At 41.1% G+C, this 22,976-nt stretch overlaps 1 protein-coding gene across 7 annotated transcripts in view; it reads left to right on the forward strand.

The window, feature by feature from the left end:
* The window catches only part of TGFBR3 (transforming growth factor beta receptor 3), a 179,190-nt gene that overhangs the window by 38,376 nt on the left and 117,838 nt on the right, over positions 1-22,976 (forward strand). For 5 of the 7 annotated variants that reach the window (XM_084637452.1, XM_084637454.1, XM_084637455.1 and 2 more), the window contains exon 3: positions 11,493-11,591. The exons of the other annotated variants lie outside the window; for them this stretch is intronic. In XM_084637452.1, coding sequence (XP_084493578.1) covers positions 11,493-11,591 — 99 coding nt within the window. The remainder of the gene's footprint in view (positions 1-11,492; positions 11,592-22,976) is intronic. 7 annotated transcript variants of the gene reach the window in all.

Below are 22,976 nucleotides of genomic sequence, written 5' to 3' on the forward strand. Positions count from 1 at the left end.
GAATCTGGTGTGCAACTTGTAAGGCAGTGATCAGTCTGATGTAATATCAGCAGGTATAAATTCCTGCAAAACTGATTTTATGGTGGGAACTGCCCCAGCTGAGTGCTGACTCAGTAATAATAGCTTGTACATGTATTTCTAATGTTTAGCAGGAGGTCATGTTACTCATATTGCTTAATGCTCTCTGTGTGTGCTTTCTATGCCCTTTGTGGGGGAAAGTGACAGCTTCAAAGTACATGGACAACCTTTTAGGCCTCTCAAATTGTTTACAGTACTGCAAGAGTATAAAAAGCCCATGCACTAATCTTGCTATATGGAAGAAAATTTTGTTTTGTTAATAAGCCACCCCACACAACTGCAATACCTTATCTAAACCCAGAGTTAAACCCACATTTGCACGTGTATGAGAGAGACTGCAGCTGTGTGTAGATCTCTTTATATGGGGGAAATGCAAAACATAATTTGGCACAGCCTTTGAACTCTCAGCATCTTTGCTATCTCTTAAGGACTTTGTACATGTTCAGAAAATGCATGTGAGAATAATTTCAGTCACTGGTAATGTGAAAAATTTTAAACTTACTGTTACTGTACAAACGAATAAAAGTAAACATACCGCTGTACCTGTGATTACTGGATACAATCTTTCAGAAGTTAGTTTAGTACAAAGTGTAAAATTGAAATCACACGAGCACACTCTCCACTCATTGCACATGTGCAAACTTCATTATTATTTTGCATGATGTGTATTACCATAGCATCTTGCAGCCCTAGTCTGGGACCAGGATGCCATTATGCTAGGGTTGCTTGAGTTTAATCAAGGTCAGGGTGTGACTTGATTTGCACTAATGCTTGGTGACAAATCATGGCTTGAGGACCACTATAATCTGTCTTCAAATTCACTCTTCTATATGTGTGCACTGCCATAACTAAGGCTATAACTAAATGTGTGTCCAGGTAACAGGACCATCACCTTCTACTTCATACCAAACCAAATTCTTTTTTTTCCATCTGTGGCAGCGTCAAGAACCTCAAATCCTAATGATTTGATGGAATCAAACATAAAATCCAAGATATTAAAAATAGGCTTCCATGACCTTCTTGCCTGCTCTACAGTCAACCCAGTGTGTGTATATTTCAATACAGATGCAATACTCAATTGATTGTAAATGTGGGAATCTAACCATAAGCATTGGAACAACTAAGCGATTGTTTGGATTTTTTTATTATAATTTGTTTTGTTTTAAGGCACTGCGGGACTTTGGGCACCAAGCACTAAAAAATAATATGTCCAAAACATATATTTTGGAGACCTTTTTAGTTCTAAATAATTCTAATCAAAGTCCAGTGAGAATAAATACACTTTGCTCGCTAAGGGAGCATAACAAGAAAGTGTTATTCTCTAATCAGTGCAGGAATAGACCTCCCACTTTAACAAGGTCTTAGCAAGAGATGAACTTCTAATATACTGTTTGTGAACATTTGTGTTTTCAATTAAACTTTAATCAGTTTTATATTTCCATTAGGTGTTTATCCAAGTTGCAGTGATCATTGGGATACATTCTTTATAATACATGTATCTCTATTAGACACATATGACTTAGATCATGAATTAACTCCCTTCCCTACCTCCCCTTAATGAATAAAATGGCGTGAAAGATTTTTCAAGGAGAAGGGCCATTGTGCTTTCATAGAAAGACCACATCGGTTCTCCTTTCGTAGCTAATGCTGATTTGGGAGAACAGCACGCTGATGTCCTGGACTTGAATTGTTTAACTTCTTAGTATTGTGGAAAATGAGTTAGCCACCAATGTGCATGCTCTCTTCTGTTACAGTTAACAAGAAACAGCTGGTCAGAGCATTAACAAAATACAGAGTTGGTTAACTCTTGCAGAGCTACATTTCTCGCTTCCTTAAATATCACTATCTCAGAACAGTACAAGACAAATCCAATGATATATGGAAAACAGCATATATTTAAAAGGGAGGGGCGCTTGGAAAGAAGGGAAGAAAGAAAACAAGAACAAAAAAATAATCTGTCCACTTTTTTGGGGGCGGGAGGAATGGGAGTCGCTGGTAACAGGCTGCATTTTGTGTTTGTCAGAGAATGAAGAAAAATACATGCTTAATGTTTAACAGAGAAATTCCTAAACAAAACATAGATCAGGGCAGATGGAAAGAGAGCACATCAATCAGTTTCTTCTTCCCTAGATGGTTTGCTTTCAGGCTAGGTTCCTGTTTTGTTTTTGTTTTTGTTTTTTGGGGGGTTTTTTCTTCCCCCTTTGGTTACTTCAGGGCATAGCCCCAAACTGAAGTTTCGTTTGCACATTTTGACTGTGTAAACTGTATGTTTTATATTTGTTGTGGTTACCTTCAAAATTGAAGTTATTTATATCTTAGAGAAGTGACGTTCTGCCATATTTTACAGATTTAATAATTTTATTAAGATGTTGAAATAAAAAGAAAACGGTACAGAGTTTAAGCATAGAAGTTTCTGGTTATCAAGGAATAAGGTACAGATTATCAAGGGGTGTGAATACATAATCTGTAATCTCCCCGATTGGGGGTAAAAGGTTAACGGGTCAAAGCACAGACAGTGAGATATGGGGGTATGTTCATATAATGGCTATGTTCAGGTGTGGAGTATAATGAGTAGATACGATGATGAGGATGGATTTACCCTCATTTGGTGAGATTTAATGTTCAGTGAGTTTGTTTCCAGTTCATATGGTCCAATGGAAAAAGTCTCTGTCCCTTTTTCATAGTTGATGCACGATGTTGTACCGACTCATACCTCCTGGTACTGTCGGTGGATGGTGATGTGTCTGATTGTAGATGTCCCTGGTCCATTGATGGTGTCCGAGACCATGAGACGCCACATGAGCTGTGTGTAGCGTCGACTGATCCCACAGGTCCGCAGTGCACGCTCATTGAAGGGGTCCCAAGCGCCCAGGGCTCCGACGATCCGGGCATCCCTCTGCACCTTGTAGCCCTTCGCTCTCAGGGTGTTGGCCAGGGGGGCTTATTTTTCCAGCTTATGAGCTTGGGCTTCACGGAAGGCTGGGGTCCTGTTCTCAAAGGAGACCGTGACGTCAACGAGGATGATCTTTTTCTGGGCCTTGTCAGTGACTACCATGTCAGGTCGCAACTGGCTGTCAGTACCGGGGATGGTGCAGTTCACGGCGACCTCCCCCAGGCGTGTTGCGATGGCTTTTACCAGGCGGTTCTGGATGGCATTGTGGAGCAGCTGCCAGGCTCTGGAATGGGGCTTACAGCTGCACAGGACGTGGGGCAGGGTCTCGTTGGAGTAAAGATGTAAGCAGAGTCAGGATGAGCTCCACCCTGACATCTGGTGGCGAGTTGTGGCAAAGAACTTCAGGGGTTGATCTGATTTGCATAGGCACACCCACCCCACCTAGCATGAGCCCATAGCTGCCCAAATGGTCACTTTGGTTGCTGTGGGATCCCCAGTTCCTCTGTTATTGGGGCAGGAAAAATAAATTGTTATCCTGATTATGTGACTCAAGGACAGTGGAACTGTACTTGGCCTTTTGTTATGATGGAGGGACTCGCCATCAACTAAGTAGCACTCACTAGGCAAGGGACATGGGTTCCAAAACTCAATGAATTGAGAGAGGCTGTGGACAGGTATTAATACCTGGTGGTATGGGCCCCTGGTGAGGGCCCTACATACCTATTGCACCTCCTCCTCTCTCCAGTATGGAATATCAGAGCTAATTTTGATTCCCTTAGAGTCTAGTTACAGGCTGCTGAGTTGAATTCACTTTGGGCCAATGGTGCACCATCACTGAGGCTTCTCTATGGCAAACTGAAATCACAAAAGAGCTAAAATTACTAAGAGCTGAAATCACTGAGTGTTAAGTGTGGGGGGGCCCTGAAGATATATTGCGGAGCAGCTTGCGGGATGGCTGGGGCAGCTCATGGGGTGGCTGGCAGAGCAGAGCGATTTGTGGGACGGCTGGTGAGGCAATCTGCTTTGGACCACGGAAGGTGCCCTTTAACGCCCCCCCCCATCTCCACCCAGGTGGGGAGGTAAAACTCTGCAGATAAACTTTTGAACTCTGGGGCTGCACTGACCAGGGACAGAGACGTTTGGGTTGTTGGACTTTTGGGACTTTGGTTGACTTTTGGGTTGCTGGACTCAAGAATCAAAGGGAAAGGACATGGCCCAGTTTGCTTGGGGTGGATTTTTTGCTCATGGGTTGTGTCATGAATCCTGTTGGTGGTGTTTCCCCAACATAATGCCACATTGTTTCTCTCTGTTAATAAAAGGCTTTTGCTACACTCAGACTTTGTGCTTCCGAGAGGGGAAGTATTGCCTCTTAGGGGCGCCCAGCAGGGGTGGTATATAATTGTCCCAGGTCACTGGGTGGGGGCTTGAGCCGGTTTTGCATTGTGTTATTGGAATGGAACCCCTAGATACTGAACCCGGCCCTTGTTGCTGCAACTCTGACGGGCAGAAGGGTTACAAATAGGTCCTCAAAGTAATGTTAGCTGTAACCATTTCTCTACTGAGCACACCAAAAAAAAAAAAATGGGGGGGGGGCAAAAAAAAGCAAGAAGCAAGCAGGCAAAGGACATTTTATGGCTAAATCCTCTTGCATATGGTTGCCATCTACATGAGATATGAGTTATCCCCTATAAATTTGCATAAAACATCCACTCCCAAATTTATAGGACCATCCTTTCTCACTTTTCATTTAGTCCTTTCTCTGGAAAATCTCCTATGAACTTCAACAGGAGTCTTCCCTGATTAAGGAAAATCCAGGGTAGGCTAAGCTAGATTCACAAAAGGACTTGAGCATCCAACTGTCACTTTACGTGCCTAAATCCCAGAACCAGGCCCTGCTGGGATTCACAAAACCCCAGCTCAGCTGCCGTCTAACCCTGTAGGTGCCTAAACTTTTTGCAGTAAACGTTACTTTTTGCAGTAAATTTCTGTTTCTGCCTCTGGGCATGCACATTACAGCCCTCTGCTTCTCATCCAGACACCGAAGTCCCTGAGCGATTCATGAACTGAGGAAAGATTGGCGTTCCTACACCTATCTACTCTGCTGGGCCCAATCTGGTATGCATACTCTGTCACCTACTGGGTCAGGCCCCAATAGGTGAGCTTACACAACACAGTAGTGTGGGTAAGGAGGCCTTCCCTCCTAACTTTTAGCTTAGCAGTTAGTGTACTCAGCTTGGATGTGAAAGATCCTCAGTTCAAGTCCCTCGTCCACCTTTTGTGAAGGTCTTGATACCTGTGTTCAGAAAATGAAAATTAATTTTCAGTGAGCCACAGTTCCACAAACAGACCATGCAATTACATTTCCCACAGAGAATTCAAATCATGGTAATATTCTTGCAGTTTAACCAGTCTAGGGACCAGCAAGCATGTGAACTGTATCACAGCCAAATCCTGAAGTCAATACTTTATATCAGATGTATCTATGCTGAGCACCTTATTAATATAGACCCCATTTGTGCAGTAGGATCTTCATGGACACAAGAGTCTGGGCTAGTTGTTTCCATGTGGTATTTGGCCCATCGAATGTAAGATCTAAAAAATGCCATAACTTTTATTGACTTGGACCCAGACAAAGCCTTTGATGATGATTCGTCTTACATTTCCTTAAACATACAGGTATTTGCAAACATTTATCAAAAATAATCAATTCATAGCTTGTTATCAAGACACAGAAGCAAACATGTTAAGAGAAACAGGCTGTATATTAAAAATTAGCAAAGTTGGATAGTAACTTTAGCTGCATGTATGCATAACATAGTTTTGGCTTTGCTCTGCTTTTGGAATTTTAATAAAACAGACTTCCTAGAACAAAGAACGGTAAAAAGCCATCAAAGCAGAGCATAATTTAAAGGGAAATATAGTATACATTTTAATATAATTCCGAAACAAGTTTCAAAGATGATAAAATTAAACCAAATAACTGTGCAGAGGTGCAAAGAATTTCTGAGAGATGCTTCATATATATGTTGTTAAAATAATTATTTGTTTTATTTTGATATTGTGATAGTGCACAAAGATCTCGGGCTAGTACCGTGGGGTCCAGACCTAGGTGCTGTAAAAACACATAAGATGTGATCCCTGCTGCAGAGTGCTTACCATAAAAAATGACGTAAAATGTGGTGGTGATAAGGGGTGCAGTGTATAAACAGAGGGATCAGGGTGGTGATGGGTTCCTGACTTGGTTCTGTTTCCTATTCATGAACTGGGGAAAGAATGGCATTCCTACACCTATCTCCTCTGCGGGGCCCAATCTGGTATGCATGCTCTGACATCACCTACTGGATCAGGCCCCGATAGGTGAGCTTGGGGTCTCAGGGCGGGGGGGGGTGCAGGGAGGGGAGATGAGGGGAGAGTGGAAGAAAAGGGAGAGGAGACAGGAAGGTGAGGGACTTCGAAGGAAAGGAAAGGGGAAAGGAGGTCAAGGCAAATAGCCAGTCAGCGGACAGAAAATAGCATCCAGACTTCACAACGTTTAGAGCCGTTCGCTGACATCATGAGTATATGGGGGAGGGTGGGCAGTGGATGAGAGTTGGGGCCCTGGGCCTCTTCCTCCCTTGCTGCTTTTAGGGATGGCTCCTCCCACCCCCTGGGGGGTCTGACTTTCATCTCCCAGCCCATATGGCTGGGGAAGGGGGACTACTAAGGCCTCGTGACTGGAGGTGGAGAGCTTGTCCTGCTAATTTCCATGGGGCTCTGGCTGGGCCTATCCCTGCCCTGGTGCTCCTGGCTATTGCTGCAGAAGAGTACTTCCTAAACCCACATTTCTAATATAATTGAGATTTTAATTTCAGTGGGGCCTTGTGGTGGTGGGGAGTTATGGGCAATAATGGATGTTGCTAGCGGCCCCTTTAGTCTGAATTAACTGAAGAATTTCATACAATTAGTTGTTCCCAATTTCTGGTTCTGTTTAACATACAGAAGCTGTTGGGTGTGCACCAAACTATGTTCAAAACCTTTGAAAATAATAATAATAACTGTAACCGGGTCCTACTGTGACCAATTTTGAAGGAGAAACTCGTTAAGGATATAGAGGCAAACTGTTATTGGGATAAAATACAACAAGGTTTTACAAATGGTGTATTGTGTTAGACCAACCTGATCTCTTTCTTTGAGAAGTTAACTGGTCTTCTAGACCAGTGGTGGTTAACCTTTACTGCAGCCAGCACCCCTTTGGTTCTCAAAATATGTTCTCGCACCCCTTATTAAAAATCGTTGAAGTAGGTCAGTTCTTTAAACCTAGATATCTGTATTTTTTGTATATTACAGTAATCAATAAAAATGTGTATTGTTAATAAATACATAGGTTTGATGAAACAAAGTAGTTGTACTTACGTGCCTGTGCTTAATTTGTATTTTCGATGATTTACCTTCTAAAAAAATCTGGCATGTCTCGCACCCTAGGTTAAGAACCACTGTTCTAGACAAAGGAAATGTAGCAGATCTGATCTACCTGGATCTCAGTAAGGCATTTCCCACATAGGAAATTATTAGTTAAATTGAAGATGATGGGGATTAATACGAGAATTGAAAGATGGATAAGGACCTAGTTAAAGAGGAGGCTACTGTGGGTCATAGTGAAAGGTGAACTGTCTGGCTGGAGGGAGGTTACTGGTTGAGTTTCTCAGAGATCGGTCTTGGGACCAATCTTATTTAACATTTTCATTAATGACCTTAGCACAAAAAGTGGGAGTGTGCTAATAAAGTTGCAGATGACACACAATTGAGGTGTTGCCAATTTGGAGGAGGACCAGAATATCATCAAAGATTTAGATCAGTGGTTCTCAACCTTTCCAGTCGACTGTACCCCTTGCAGGAGCCTGATTTGCCTTGCATATGCCCAAGTTTCACTTCACTTAAAAATTACTTGCTTACAAAATCAGACATAAATATACAATAGTGAGATTATTACTGAAAAATTGCTTATGTTCTTATTTTTTTACCATAGAATTATAAAATCAACTGGAATATAAATATTGTACTTACATTTCAGTGTATCGTATATACAGCATTATAAACAGGTCATTGTATGAAATTTTAGTTTGTACTGACTTCACTCGTGCTTTTTATGTAGCCTGTTGTAAAACTAGACAACACCTTCCTGAATTTAGGTGCTTCCTGGCAGACCTCTGTGTATCCCCAGGGGTATGTGTACCCCTGGTTGAGAACCCCTGATTTAGATGACCTTGAAAACTGGAGTAATGGGATAAAATTTAGTAATGTTAAGTGCAAGGTCCTGCACTTAGGGACTGACAACAAGAATTTTTGCTATAAGCTGGGGGATATGTCAGTTGAAGGGACAGAGGAGAAGAAAGATCTGGATGTATTGGTCAACCACAGGGTGATTATGAGCCAACGATGTGATGCAGCTGTGAAAAAGGCTAATGTAGTCCTAGGATGCATCAGTCGAGGTATTTCCAGTAGAGAGATGGAAGTGTTCTTATCATTATACAGGGCATTGGTTAGACCTCATCTGGAACACTCTGTGCAATTCTGTTCTCACTTGTTCAAGAAAGATGAATTCAAACGGGAAGAGATGCAGAGAGAGGCTACTAGTATGATCAGAGGAATGGAAAACCTTCCTTATGAGAGGAGACATAAGGAGCTTGGCAAATTTAGCCTTCCCAAATGAAGGCTGAGGGAAGATAAGATTTCTCTCTATAATACATCAGAGGTATAAATGCCAAGGAGGGAGAGGAGTTATTTAAGGCCAATGTTGGCACAAGAACAAATGGATATAAATTGGCCATCGTCAACAAGTTTAGGCTTGAAATTAGACAAAGGTTTCTAACCATCAGAGGAGTGAAGTTCTAGAACAGCCTTCCAAAGGGATCAGTAGGGGCAAAAACTTAACTTGTTTCAAGACTGAGCGATAAGTTTATGGAATGGATGATGTAATGAGACTGCCTACAATGGCATGTGGCCCACGCAAGACTGCTATTAACAAATAACTCCAATGGCTGTTATTTGGGGAGGGCTCTGAGTTACTACAGAGACTATTTCCCAAGTGTCTGGCTGGTGGGTCTCACCCACCTGCTCGGGGACTAACTGATTGTGATATTTGGGATCAGGAAGGAATTTCCCTCCAGGCCACAATGGCAGAGACCCTAGGGTGTTTTGTTGTTTTTTTTTTTTTCTTCCTCTGCAGCATGGGGCACAGATCACTTGCTGGTTTGACCTAGGTAAATGGTAGAATTTCTGTAACTTGAAGTCTTTAAATCCAGATTTGAAGACTTCAGTAACTCAACCAGAGGTTATGGGTCTATTACAGGAATGGGTGGGTGAGGTTCTGTGGCCTGCAAAGTGCAGGAGGTCAAAGCAGGTTATCATGATCTAGCACTCAAAAGAAACATGCTGCTTTAGGTAAATAGAAATTAATTGGAAGTCTTTAAATTTAAAACCATTGAATTATTTGCCTAAGGGGCAAACTCTTTAAATACCTGTATTTCTTTTGCCTTGTAAATTAGTGGTTGTAACAGTAAGAGGTTGTAAAAAAGGAGAATATAGTCACAGTCATGTTTGTGCAAAGCATTTATCTCAAAATTCCCTTTTAACGAGTGACGGCTTTAGAAAATCTGCACCAATTTTGCTGAGGTCAGACAGTTTACAAGTTCAAGGTAAGAAGCCCTTGACCTTTTGGAAATATTATGAAACTTATTTGTTTAGGTTTATAATTAGAGCTGGCATTTCTGAACCTAGGGCCAGTGAGGTAGGTTCTTGAACTCTTTATTATTAGCTTAATAGAAAGAAAAGTTTAATGTGGACTGTTAATTTAAACAGCTTACAAAGCCTGTGCATTAACCTACTAATGTTCATGTTGCTTAGATTTTTCTGGTACCCATATTTTTCCTTGTCAGTCCCTTTTGTGGCAATGTTCATAGTGGGAATATCACAAGCCACTTGGCCCCTGGCCTTGTATTGAGATTGCCACTCATTACTGAGTCAGTTTTATCCAAGATCAAAGTTCAGTATCTTTCCAAGACACCTGCCAGAAATTGTTGCCACCGTATATCTACAATCGCATGACATTTAGATTAAATAAAAGTAAATGTTATTGACGTTACAGAAATAGAAAAGTTAAAAGATAAGCAAAACACACTTATGTAGACAGATATTATGGAAAACTGCTAAATGGGTCTCTAGTTTAAGTTACAGAATAGTGAGATACAAGATGGCAGACTCTGTCCAGGGAAACAGTGACTCAGAAAAGGATTGGGGTTCATGGAGGATAATCAGCTAAACATGAGCTTTCCATGCAATGCTGCAGCAAAAAGGCTAATGCAATCCTGAGATGTATAAACAGGAATCTTGAGTACGAGAAGACACATAATATTACCTCTGTATTTGGCACTGGTGCAACCACTAGTGGAATATTGTGTCCAGTTCTGGACTCCACAGTTCAAGAAGGAAGTGGATAAATTTGGGAGGGTTTAGAGAAGAGCCATGAGAATGACTGACTAAAGGATTGGAAAACTTGCCTTGTAGTGAAAGACTCGAGTGCAATCTCTTTAGTTTCCTTAAGAGAAGGTAAAGGGGTCACTTGATCAGTCTGTAAATACCTACATGTGGGGGGGGGGGGAAATTGATAGATTGTCTGGTAGATTGAAGACTCTTCAAATGTATAACAAGATCCAGTGGATGGAAGTTGGAGATGGACAAATTCAGGCTGGAAATAAGGCGTACATTTTTGACAGTGCGAGTGATTAACCATTGGAACAATTTACCAAGGGTCTTTGGTGGATTGTCCATCAATGGCAATTTTTAAATCAAGATTGGATGCTTTTCTAAAAGCATCTAGTTCAAACAGGAGTGTGAAGTCCTATGGCCTATGTTTTACAGTTGGTTGGACAGTGGTTCTTAACCAGAGGTATGTGTACCCCTGTGGATATGCAGAGGTCTTCCAGAGGGTACATCAACTCATCTAGATATTTTCCTAGTTTTACACCAGGCTACATAAAAAGCGCTAGCGAAGTCAGTACAAACTTAATTTCATACAGACAATGACTTGTTTATATACTATATATACTTGTTTATATACCATACTATGTACTATATTGTACACTGAAATGTAAGTACAATATTTAAATTCCAGTTGATTTATTTTAAAATATATGGTAAAAATGAGAAAGTAAACAATTTTTCAGTAATAGTGTGCTGAGACACTTTTGTATTTTTATGTCTGATTTTCTAAGCAAGTGGTTTTTAAGTGAGGTGAAACTTGGGAGTACACAAGACAAATCAGACTCCTGAAAGGGGTATAATAGTTTTGAAAGGTTGTGAACCACTGGAATAGATGATCACAGTGGTCCCCTCTGGCCCCTTCTGGCTCTATGATCTATGAAACTATGAGATTACCTATGGTAGGGGAGGAAAAGTCTTCTGTTATGGATTAAAGCTATCTGCAGTTCAGTGTAACGTACTTACAAAGTCTCTGTGTAATCAGAGATGCTTCTTTCCTTTACAGAGAACACATCTTCCCCCATCACCCCACCTCTGAAAAGCTCTCTCCTTTCACATTTGAGGCAACAGACTACACATCACCTGCTACAATCAGACCAGTATGGTAAATTGATTTGAATCAGATGACTCATGCTACTTGTTTTCACTATTCTGTATATGGTAAATGTGATGTTGTCTCACTCTCATTGTCGTATTTGATATGGGTATTTTGTTAGCAAATTACCATTGGGCGTTTTCCAGAACAACAGTAAATGATGAAACATGGATTTCACCCACTCTGTTAACAAACAGCCCAGCAAGCAAAATGTATGTAAATTTTAAGATAAAGTGATTCAAAAGTGTAGTATAATGTCATAAATCCACATACAATTATTTGTGTAGGGTTGTTTAAACCACTGTTACAGCAGTTTGGAAACAAGCTTGTATTCCTACTTTGGGCTCCCACATCACTAGTAACACATCTTGACTTCCCTTTTAATCAGGATGGCTCCTTCCAGCAGCAGGCTCAAAATGCCAATTGGAATGAAAACCTTTTTGTTATTTCAGGCAAATGTTGGACCAATCAGAGCATATTTTTTTTCAGTTCTGTATTGCATTACAGCTGAAGTAAACAGTCACATGTCTTTACTACAGATGGAGACGAAGTCCAGGGTGGTCCAAGGCAGCTGTTTGCTCTACTGAGTCTCCCAAAAGAACAAGGGTCCAAGTCTCCCACTGTAGAGTATTTGCACAAGAATAATCCTCTTAAGATTCACAGGAATTATTCATATCCTAAAATGGAAAAATCAGACACTTGATTATTAGGTTTACACATTTTGTGAGGGACATTCAGATCTCTACTTTGGAACTACATTGCTTGAAGTCTCAGGAAAGTCCATTCTGCCTTCTTTTCCCCTGAAAATTGGAAGGTTTTCTTTAAATACAGCATTTGGTTCATTTGATTATTTCTTTGTCATCTCCTGACAATTCAATTGTGCCAGATTCTCCTTCTCCCTCAGTACCTGAGAATTTCAAGGCATACCAGGATCTTTTGCAGCTTATGGCTGCTTTCTTGGGCATCCAGGCAGAATTTTTACAGGAGAATATGCACAAGTTCTCAACATTCTCCAACTGTCTGTGCTGGGGAGAATAGTGCTCCCTATTAATGAAACTGCCCTGGAACCTGCAAAGGCAAGGGCTTCAGTGTTGCCCACTGCAAAGCATTTGGAGAAGTGCTCTTTCATCCCTGTGCAGGGTTTTGTGGGTTTCTAGTCTCACTCAGGCCCTAATTCTCTTGTTATGACTGCAGCGAACGATAGGGCTTGACAGGGTAGATATCAATCTACTCCCAAGGAAAGGGAGTCCAAGAAGATGGACTTGGGAGAAAGATTTTTTTTTTTTTTTACCTCCTCTTCCCTGCAAATGTGTATCAACAACCAACATAAATATGACTTCCGTTAATTGGACTGCCGTATCTAAATTTGCAGACAAGTTGCTGGATGCCTCCAGAATGCTTTTGTGGTTGAAGGCTGTTTGATGATCAAGTTTTCTCAGTAGTCAGCATTGGACATGACTGATACATTGGCCAGAATTATGGCCTCAGCTGTGACCATTAGGAAGGTGTCATGGCTGCAGAATTCAGGCACTGGTTCTCAGGTGCAACAGGCTATTGAGGATCTTTCCTTCTATGGTTGGGTGCTATTCTCAGACAAGACAGATGAGAACTTGCACTCTTTTAAAGATTCATGAGCCAAGCTGCATTCTTTAGAGGTGTATCCTGTAGTGGTTCAAAGGTACCATTTTGGGAGTCAGCAACAGCAGTACTGCTCTCGGCACTTCATTGGGCAGTCCTTCTTTCACTCAAAGTAGTGGAAATACTCCAGAAAGTGTCTTAGATCTCAGAGGCAAAGGCCTTCAGGTTCTAGTTTCAGCCAATTGACTCATGTCCTTCCCAGCATCTACTGAGTGACTGTTTTTGACTCTGTGTCTGGGGCAGTGATCCAGTCATGATTTCTACATACCTGTCCCCCCTTTCAGGGACAGACTGGCTCACTTTTACAATGTTTGGGACTCAGTTACCACAGACAACTGGGTCCTAAGCACTGTCAGATCAGGTTATGCCATCCAGTTTTTTTCCATCCTTCCTCCCTACCCTCCTTCCCAATCCCTCTTCAGGGACTCCTCTTCCTAGACACTGCTCTTCAAGCAGGTTTAGTCTCTGCTAGCTTTGGGAGCTGTGGAGGAGGTTCCTCTGCAGCAGTGGGATTGGGGGGGTTTATTTTCAGTACTTTCTGGTTCCCAAATCCAAGGGAGAGGTGAGACCTATTCTTGAGCTCCGCACTTTAACAACTATATTAGGTTTGGGAGGTTCCAGATGGTCACCATAACAACTGTCCTCCCCACATTAAATCACAATGTGGCTTGCTACCCTGGGCCTTCAGGATACTTATTTCCACATAGTGGTTCTCCCAAGCAACAGGAAAGTCTTCTGGTTTGTCATGGTGAACTGTCACTATCAGTACACCATACTCCTTTTTGCCTATTCTCTGCTACCCAGGTCTTTTAACAAATTGTAGTTGCAGTGATGGCTTACCACAGGCTGAAAGGAATTCATATCTTGCTATATCTGGATGATTGGTGACTGAGAGGCAAGTCCAGGGAAGAAGACCTCTCTCATGTACATGTCACACTACACTGACTCAATTGCCTGGGCCTTATCCTAAACAGGAAGTCAGTGTTTGTCCCCACTCAAAAAAGCAAGTTCGTTGGGGCCCTAATAGATTCTGTGAGGTTGAGAGCATTGTTGCTGGCTGACCAGCTTTGTCTGGAGCTGCACACATGGCTGCATGCACACAAGTGGTCCATTCTGTCAGATTGCATCTTCATCCTCTCCGAATGTGGCTTGTCAGTCTATCATCTCTTGGACAAATCTGTCCACTTCCTGTGCTGATCATGGACTCCTTAGAGTGATGGACAGTTCATGACAACATATGCCAGGGTGTTTCTTTCTTTCAGCTCCTGCTAACCAGGACTATTGTCAATAACATCTCCTTGATGGTCTTGGGAGCTCATCTGGGGTCACTGAAAGTTCTGGGCCTGTGGTCAGAATAGGAAACTTCACTGCTGGACTTCAAAATCCAGGAGCTTTGGGCCACCTACAGTCCCTGTCTCACTTTCCAAGTCCACGTCAAAGGCTCAGTCTTTCACATACTCACTGACAATATTGCTGTAATGTATTATATGAACAGACAAAGGGGACTACAGTCAAGTGTTCTGTGTCAGGAGGTGATAAGGCTCTGGCGGTTTTGTATCAGACAAAGCATTACTCCAGGGGCTGATCACTTACCTGGGGTTCAGAATCAACTTGCGGGTCACCTCATGAGGAATTTCTCCCTGTGTCTCTGAAGCTCTGTGTCCTGCCATCTGCCTTTGCAGCTTGGGGTATGCAGACGATCAACCTGTTTGCCATGAGAGACAACTAGTAATGTTGTCAGTTTTGCCCTTAAGGGGGTCTCAGTCCAGGCTCCCTGGCCAACACTTTTCACCTGAATTGGGAATCAGCATTCCTGTATGCTTTTCTTCTGATTCCAATCATTCTGCAGGTCATTCTCATATTGAAATTGGACCATGCCAGACTCCTCCTCATTGCTCTGGCATGGCTGAGGCCATGTTGGTTCTTAGACCTTCTCACATTAATGATTCAGCCTTCCACATCCCTTCCTTTTCATCCCAACCCCTTGACTCAGCATCACGGACAGATTTTGCATCCTGCGCTCTTTCTCCATGCCACTGTGTGCATGGCTACAGGAGAAGGAAGAGTGATATTCAGAAGCTGTATGACAGCTTCTGCTCAATAGTAGGAAGCCCTCTACTAAATGGCTTATTTTGCCAAATGGAAGTATTTTTCGATATGGTTGTTGGCCCACGGAGTTCAGTCAAAGCTGGCTTATATCCAGGACATCTTGGAATACTTATATCTCCAGTCGTCAGGTCTTGTACTTAGCTTGTTGATGGTGCATCTGGTGGTGATTTCAGTGTTTCATCTGCTCATCCTTAGGAGGTCGGTATTTTTGAATACTGTGGTAACAACGTTCTTGAAAGGAATTCTTTGTTTCCACCAGCTATTGAGAGAAGCAGTTCTTTGTGGAACCTTATTAAGGCCTTAGTGGCTCTGAAGGGACCTTTGTTTGAGTCTGCAGCATCTTCTTCCTTTTCTCTTTTGTGTCAAAACAATGTTCCTGATGGCAGTAACATATACGAAGAGAGTGTTTTGAGTTGCAGGCTTTGATGGCAGAGTCTCCTTACATGCAGTTCTCCAAAGACAAAGTGACCTTGTGACAACACCCTCTGGTTTTATCTATTGTGGTTTCTCAGTTTCATTTAAACCAGGTGGTGTATTTACCTGTGTTTTGTCCTAAGCCACATTCAACCCCAGCAGAGCAGCGTCTTCACATGTTGGATGTCAGGCAGTGTCTGACTTTTTACCTGGAAAGGACTTAGTCTTTTTGTGCTTCTCCTCATCTATTTGTAATAGGCAGACTGAATGAAAGGACAAGCAATCTCTTCGCAGACAGTCTCTAGGGAAAACTTCATATATAGAGAGACAGAATACAAGAGAGCTCTGATCATTCCCCATGTGTGAGCTCATAGAATCATAGAATATCAGGGTTGGAAGGGACCTCAGGAGATCATCTAGTCCAACCCCTTGCTCAAAGCGGGACCAATCCCCAATTTTTGCCCCAGATCCCGAAATGGCCCCCTCAAGGATTGAACTCACAACCCTGGGTTTAGCAGGCCAATGCTCAAACCATTAAGCTGTCCCCCCCCTCATTCTACCTGAGTGCAGGCTATGTCAATGTCCAATATTGAAATGTCACCTAAAAACACCAATCTGCAGGCCTGGCACTTGGTCAATTGTACACACATGTGCAAACCATTATGCTATTACTGCAGCATCTAGAGCAGATGCAAACTTTGGGAAGGCAGTTCTGCAATCCTTGTTTAACTAGACTCCCAGCTCCACCCACTGTGAGTGCTGCTTGTGAGTCACCTATGTGGAATACCAGCTGCATCTACTTGAAGAATAAAAAACAGTTACTTAACTGAACTGTAACTGTTGTTCTTGAGATGTGATGCAGATGTGGGTTCTACCCACCCTCAGTCCCCCTCTGAATTGGAGTCTATGCTCTTGAAGTTCAGTGAGAAAGAACTGATAGCAGTTGACGCCATGCCACCCCATGTAGCCAGGGGAGGGCCTACAGCCACAAGGTGTGAGTGCCCCCCTACAGTACTGCTAGACAAAATTTTCCAGCTTTGTGCATACATACCTGTGAGGAATACACATATGCATGATATTTCCCAAGTACAACGGCTACCATTCAAGTAAGTAATATTTTTTTGCTTCATGAGGATATACTTAATCCCAGATACCGTGTGTTATGGACCATTCCTACAATAGAGTAAATATGAAAATATGATCCAGCTCTTCCTTGCCCTTCCCAACAGTGAGATGTACAAAGCGTTTTACACTCTCTATACTGCTATACCTTATTTTTCATCAGGTGCCTACGCACGCTGTCCCTCAACAGATCCCAGTAGAATTTAGAGTACATCAGTTTTCTTAAGGAAGGAGCTTTCCAGGCAAAACAGAGGTCTGAGTAACTATCACCTAGGACCTACTAATGGGGAGTTCTTAATCTGCAGCTACTGGAAACCAGAACTGGAGTCCATTGTGAACGGAGGTACTAACTCCTCAAAAGAGCAAATTTAAAAAAAAAAATACTAGAATTCAAATAACCATTAGTTTTCCTCAAATTTAACCCTTTTGCATCAGTGAGATTTAAAAGTATTTTTAAAAAGTCACAGCTTATTCATAAGTGCTTTCTAACCTGTGAACTTTCCGACTTCAGTGATGAGTGAAATGACTGATTCTCCTTTTACTGAAGAGTGAAGTTAAAATGTATGTGGTTTGATGGTGTTACACTCCTAATACTTCATGCTTTCTATTTGATATTTTTTCTTCCCTATCTGATTGCTGCAATACCATTACTTTTACATGGAGTGATTTTAGACTGTTCCCCTAGATTTCTGCGTGTTTATTGAAGAGCAGTACAGTAAATTCTTACTCTAACATACTTGTGTTCCTTTTGGAAATAGTCTTGTTTTGCTAGCAAACTATTATTTGGTGAAAGCTGCAAGTGGGCATGGTGGTTGGGTTAGGCTTCCAGCTTGGCCAGTAATATTGAAGAGCGGATACATAAGATAATTATGGCTGGAGATAAGATGTGCAATTGTTTTCCACTCTAGAGTACATTTATAGCTGTAATCACACTTTTTAAAGCTCTAAAATAGTGGTTTTGGTCATTTAAATAGTAACATAATTAATTGTGTTTTCACAAATCCATAATGCAGGCAGTTAATTCAGAACAGTATTCTTACACCTGACCCCCATTCTTAGTTTTTTAAGCAGCCTTTTTTTCTTTGAAGTTGGGAGAAAGAGTTGATGTGAAGATTCTGTCTACACTGCAAAAATCAAAAACCAAAAAACTTCTGTGTTCTTAACTCAGTTAGCTAACCTGTGGTAGCTAACTAGGGTTTAAAAAGTGGTGAAGACAGACTAGCTCGACTTTCAACTCAACTTTCAATTTAGCAGCTCAAGTTCAGCCCCATGCTCCCATATAGGCTTTAATTTTAGCTGCTGTCCAGACTTAAAAGCAGAGTTGCTGTGTCTTCACTGCTATTTTAACCTGAGTTAGCAAAGTGAACCTTTTTTGCAGTGTAGACGTACAGTAAGAGCTAGTCAATTGAAAGCAATACTAAGCCCTCTAAAGCCTCTTGAAAAATGGTTAGACCAGAAAGTAGAGAGTGATTCTTTCAAAAAGAATGAGTAACTCCGTGGTATCTGAAGGACTGCTGTCATAATAGTCTTTTGTGTAAATTAATCAAGGCTACAGTTGTGTCCTGTTTAAAAAAAAAAATCATTAAAACTGTTCCAGACCTCAGATCTCTGATGAATGTTTTAAATTTTCAGCATTTGACATGTCGCTGTTTTAGCTGTCTTTTAAGAAATAGTTAGCCCCAGTCTCGCCATCCCTTTCGGAGGCATGAATAGTGTGCTTGCCGTGAGACTGGGGAGAGAAGCATTACTGAGAGACCTTATGTCATGACAACAATGTCCTGCCATTGTAAAGGGTGAATTTAGTAATGCTGAGAAAAGTAAATGAATTCATGCCAGGAAAAGCTTTATATTTAGAAAAAACAATCTCCTGTGTGTACCCAAGAGTGGAACAGATCCTTTTATATGTCTTAAGTGTAATTGATTGTGCTTGTTTCCAGTAAATATAGGTCAAATAGTAGTTTTAAGTAGATATAGTAACATGAAATTTAGATTGATCTATTGCATGAGGCATATTTTTATTAAGTAAAATTTATAGGACTGTCAAATAAAAAATTATGGCAGTTAATCATGAGATTAAAAATAGTCGTGATTAATTGCAGTTTTAATCACACTGTTAAACAATAATAGAACACCAATTTAAATTTATTATAAATCTTTTGGATGTTTCCCTACATTTTCAAAAATATTGAATTCCGTTACAACATAGAATACAAAGTGTACAGTGCTCACTTTTATAATTACAAATATTTGCACTGTAAAAGAAGATAAACAATAAATTGTATTTTTCAGTTCACCTCATACAAGTATGGTATTGCAATCTCTTTATCTTGAAAGAGCAACTTACAAATGTAGATTTTTTTTTACATACCTACACTCAAAAAACCGCAATGTAAAACTTGAGAGCCCACAAGTCCACTCAGTCCTACTTCTTGTTCAGCCAGTCACTAAGACAAACAAGTTATTTACCTGCCAGATATACCTTATGTGACAGATATACCTTGCAATGCCATCTACAACAGTGCCATGCGAACGCCTGTTCTCACTTTCAGGTGATGTCATAAATAAGCAGGCAGCATTATCTCCCATAAATATAAACAAACTTGTTTGTCTTAGTGAACAAGAAGTAGGACTGAGTGAACTTGTAGGCTCTAAAGTTTTACATTATTTTGTTTTTGAGTGCTATGTAAAAAAATATTTCTAGATTTGTAAATTGCACTTTCATGATAGAGATTGCAATACGGTACTTATGTGGGGTGAATTGAAAAATACTATATCTTTTGTTTATCTTTTTTACAGTGCAAATATTTGTAATAAATTATAAAAGTGAGCAGTGAGCACTGTACACTTTGTATTCTGTGTTGTAACTGAAACCAATATTTTTGAAAATATAGAAAAATATCCAAAATATTTAATACATTTCAATTGGTATTCTATTATTGTTTAATAGTGCGATTAAAACTGTGATTAATCACAACTATTTTTTAATCTGGTTAATTTGTTTTGCATTAAGTGCTTGTGTTAACTGCAATTTATTGACAGCCCTAAAATATGAATAGCAATTTAATACATTTATTAAGCATGCCAAGGCAATGCTAGTATGATTATTGTACTTTCCATTGTGACATGAGATTTGTCAAAAATGAACAAATAGCCTCTGCAAGGGAATAAAAGTATCATAAAATTATCTTGGTTAACACCATATGGTGTTTTCAACAACTGTATGTGTACATCTTCTGTATATTAATCTAGAGAGCATGAATGTAGCCAGGCTTAGGACTAAAGGTCCTTATTCCACATCCATTTGAAAAAATTAGATTGGCCCAGATGAGTATTTAAATGTAATTACAGCCTCAAACACTTCATCTTCTCTCCCAAACATATTCCTGACGACATCCCGAGAGATATGATATATGTGTAAAGGTAATGAATAAATAGCAGATCCACTAAACAGAAGACATCACGAGAATACATTTACTTGGGATTCTGTAAGCATGCTGTATGTTAGGTGGACTGCTGAAACTATTAAGAGTGAGAATGCAAATGGAGCTGTTGAGCTAGTATTTTGTGCTACAACCGTGCTAAACATGAACTAGGAGGGAAAAAGAACTGTACCTGTATAGGAAGGTCTCTTTACATTTGTTTCCTGTTTGTCCATAATCCTTATACAGAATTAATAGTACATATAGGGGTAATTTATTCAAATTGGTCTCTTCGGATTGTTCTTCTACTAAGTCATATCCAGTTCAGTGGGCCAAATTCTACCCTCATTTACGTAAGTGTAAATGTAGAGTAACTAAGTTGTTGAGACCGATGGAATGAAACTGAGTGTACAGTATATGCAAATCATAGAATATCAGGGTTGGAAGGGACCTCAGGAGGTCATCTAGTCTAACCCCCTGCTCAAAGCAGGACCAATCCCCAATTAAATCATCCCAGCCAGGGCTTTGTCAAGCCTGACCTTAAAAACTTCTAAGGAAGGAGATTCTACCACCTCCCTAGGTAACGCATTCCAGTGTTTCACCACCCTCCTAGTGAAAAAGTTTTTCCTAATATCCAACCTAAACCTCCCCCACTGCAACTTGAGACCATTACTCCTTGTCCTGTCCTCTTCTACCACTGAGAATAGTCTAGAACCATCCTCTCTGGAACCACCTCTCAGGTAGTTGAAAGCAGCTATCAAATCCCCCTATCAAATCAAATCCCAGTTCCCTCAGCCTCTCCTCATAAGTCATGTGTTGCAGACCCTTAATCATTTTTGTTGCCCTTCGCTGGACTCCCTCCAATTTATCCACATCCTTCTTGTAGTGCGGGGCCCAAAACTGGACACAGTACTCCAGATGAGGCCTCACCAATGTCGAATAGAGGGGAACGATCACGTCCTTCGATCTGCTGGCTATGCTCCTACTTATGCATCCCAAAATGCCATTGGCCTTCTTGGCAACACTGCTGACTCATATCCAGCTTCTTGTCCACTGTCACCCCAGGTCCTTTTCCGCAGAACTGCTGCCTAGCCATTTGGTCCCTAGTCTGTAGCTGTGCATTGGGTTCTTCCGTCCTAAGTGCAGGACCCTGCACTTATCCTTATTGAACCTCATCAGATTTCTTTTGGCCCAATCCTCCAATTTGTCTAGGTCCCTCTGTATCCTATCCCTGCCCTCCAGCGTATCTACCTCTCCTCCTAGTTTAATATCATCCGCAAATTTGCTAAGAGTGCAATCCACACCATTCTCCAGATCATTTATGAAGATATTGAACAAAACCGGCCTGAGGACCGACCCTTGGGGCACTCCACTTGATACTGGCTGCCAACTAGACATGGAGCCATTGATCACTACCCATTGAGCCCAACAATCTAGCCAACTTTCTACCCACCTTATAGTGCATTCATCCAGCCCGTACTTCTTTAACTTGCTGACAAGAATACTGTGGGAGACCATGTCAAAAGCTTTGCTAAAGTCAAGAAACAATACATCCACTGCTTTCCCTTCATCCACAGAACCAGTAATCTCATCATAGAAGGCGATTAGATTAGTCTTGCATGACATTCCCTTGGTGAATCCATGCTAACTGTTCCTGATCACTTTCCTCTCATGTAAGTGCTTCAGGGTTGATTCTTTGAGGACCTGCTCCATGATTTTTCCGGGGACTGAGGTGAGGCTGACTGGCCTGTAGTTCTCAGGATCCTCCTTCTTCCCTTTTTTAAAGATTGGCACTACATTAGCCTTTTTCCAGTCATCTGGGACTTCCCCCGTTCGCCACGAGTTTTCAAAGATAATGGCCAGTGGCTCTGCAATCACAGCCGCCAATTCCTTTAGCACTCTCGGATGCAGCTCGTCCGGCCCCATGGACTTGTGCACATCCAGCTTTTCTAAATAGTCCCTAACCACCTCTTTCTCCACAGAGGGCTGACCATCTACTCCCCAGGCTGTGATGCCCAGCGCAGCAGTCTGGGAGAAGACCTTGTTAGTGAAGACAAATCTCCTTTTTCTCACTGTTAAAATAGTATGCTTGGTGTCAGACCAGTTCAAAATGGAGGATTTTTTTAATGCTTGCTGGTTTGTATGCTTTTTGAACACACTGAGCCAAGGCCAAACTTTATTTCTGGATATCTTCCAACAAAATTGGCTTTCTAATTGGAAATAATCCATGCTTGTCTCTGACCTTCAGAATATTCATGGCTCTGCTGGAGTACATGGGCCAACATTTGTTGTGCTTAGGCAGTTTTAAAAATGATATCCACAGGGACTAACTCACAATGGTAAACTCCATGGGGAAGGAATATCACTATGGTAACTTGAAGACAGTTTGTTGCCCATTCTTTAATTCTTCTTCTAGTGTAAACAAAAAATATACTGAAGTTTTAAATAGGCCTTGCTTTTTTATTTTTGCAATTATTTGTCTGAGTCTTGAGTGTTTTAAACCCAGGTCATAACATCCCTTTTGTAGCTGACCTTGTTGTGAAGCAGGGAATTGAATCTCTTTTATGATAATAAGTATCTTAAATCATGTTTTAAAGATTCCAGCAACTGGACTTTAGAAAATGCCCTTCCTTCCTCTTTTTTTACGAGATGTTCTTTGATACTCTGTTTGCAAAAACATAGATTCATGTAT

The sequence above is a fragment of the Lepidochelys olivacea genome (assembly GCF_965140295.1).
Source record: "Lepidochelys olivacea isolate rLepOli2 genome assembly, chromosome: 8".
NCBI lineage: Eukaryota > Metazoa > Chordata > Testudines > Cheloniidae > Lepidochelys > Lepidochelys olivacea.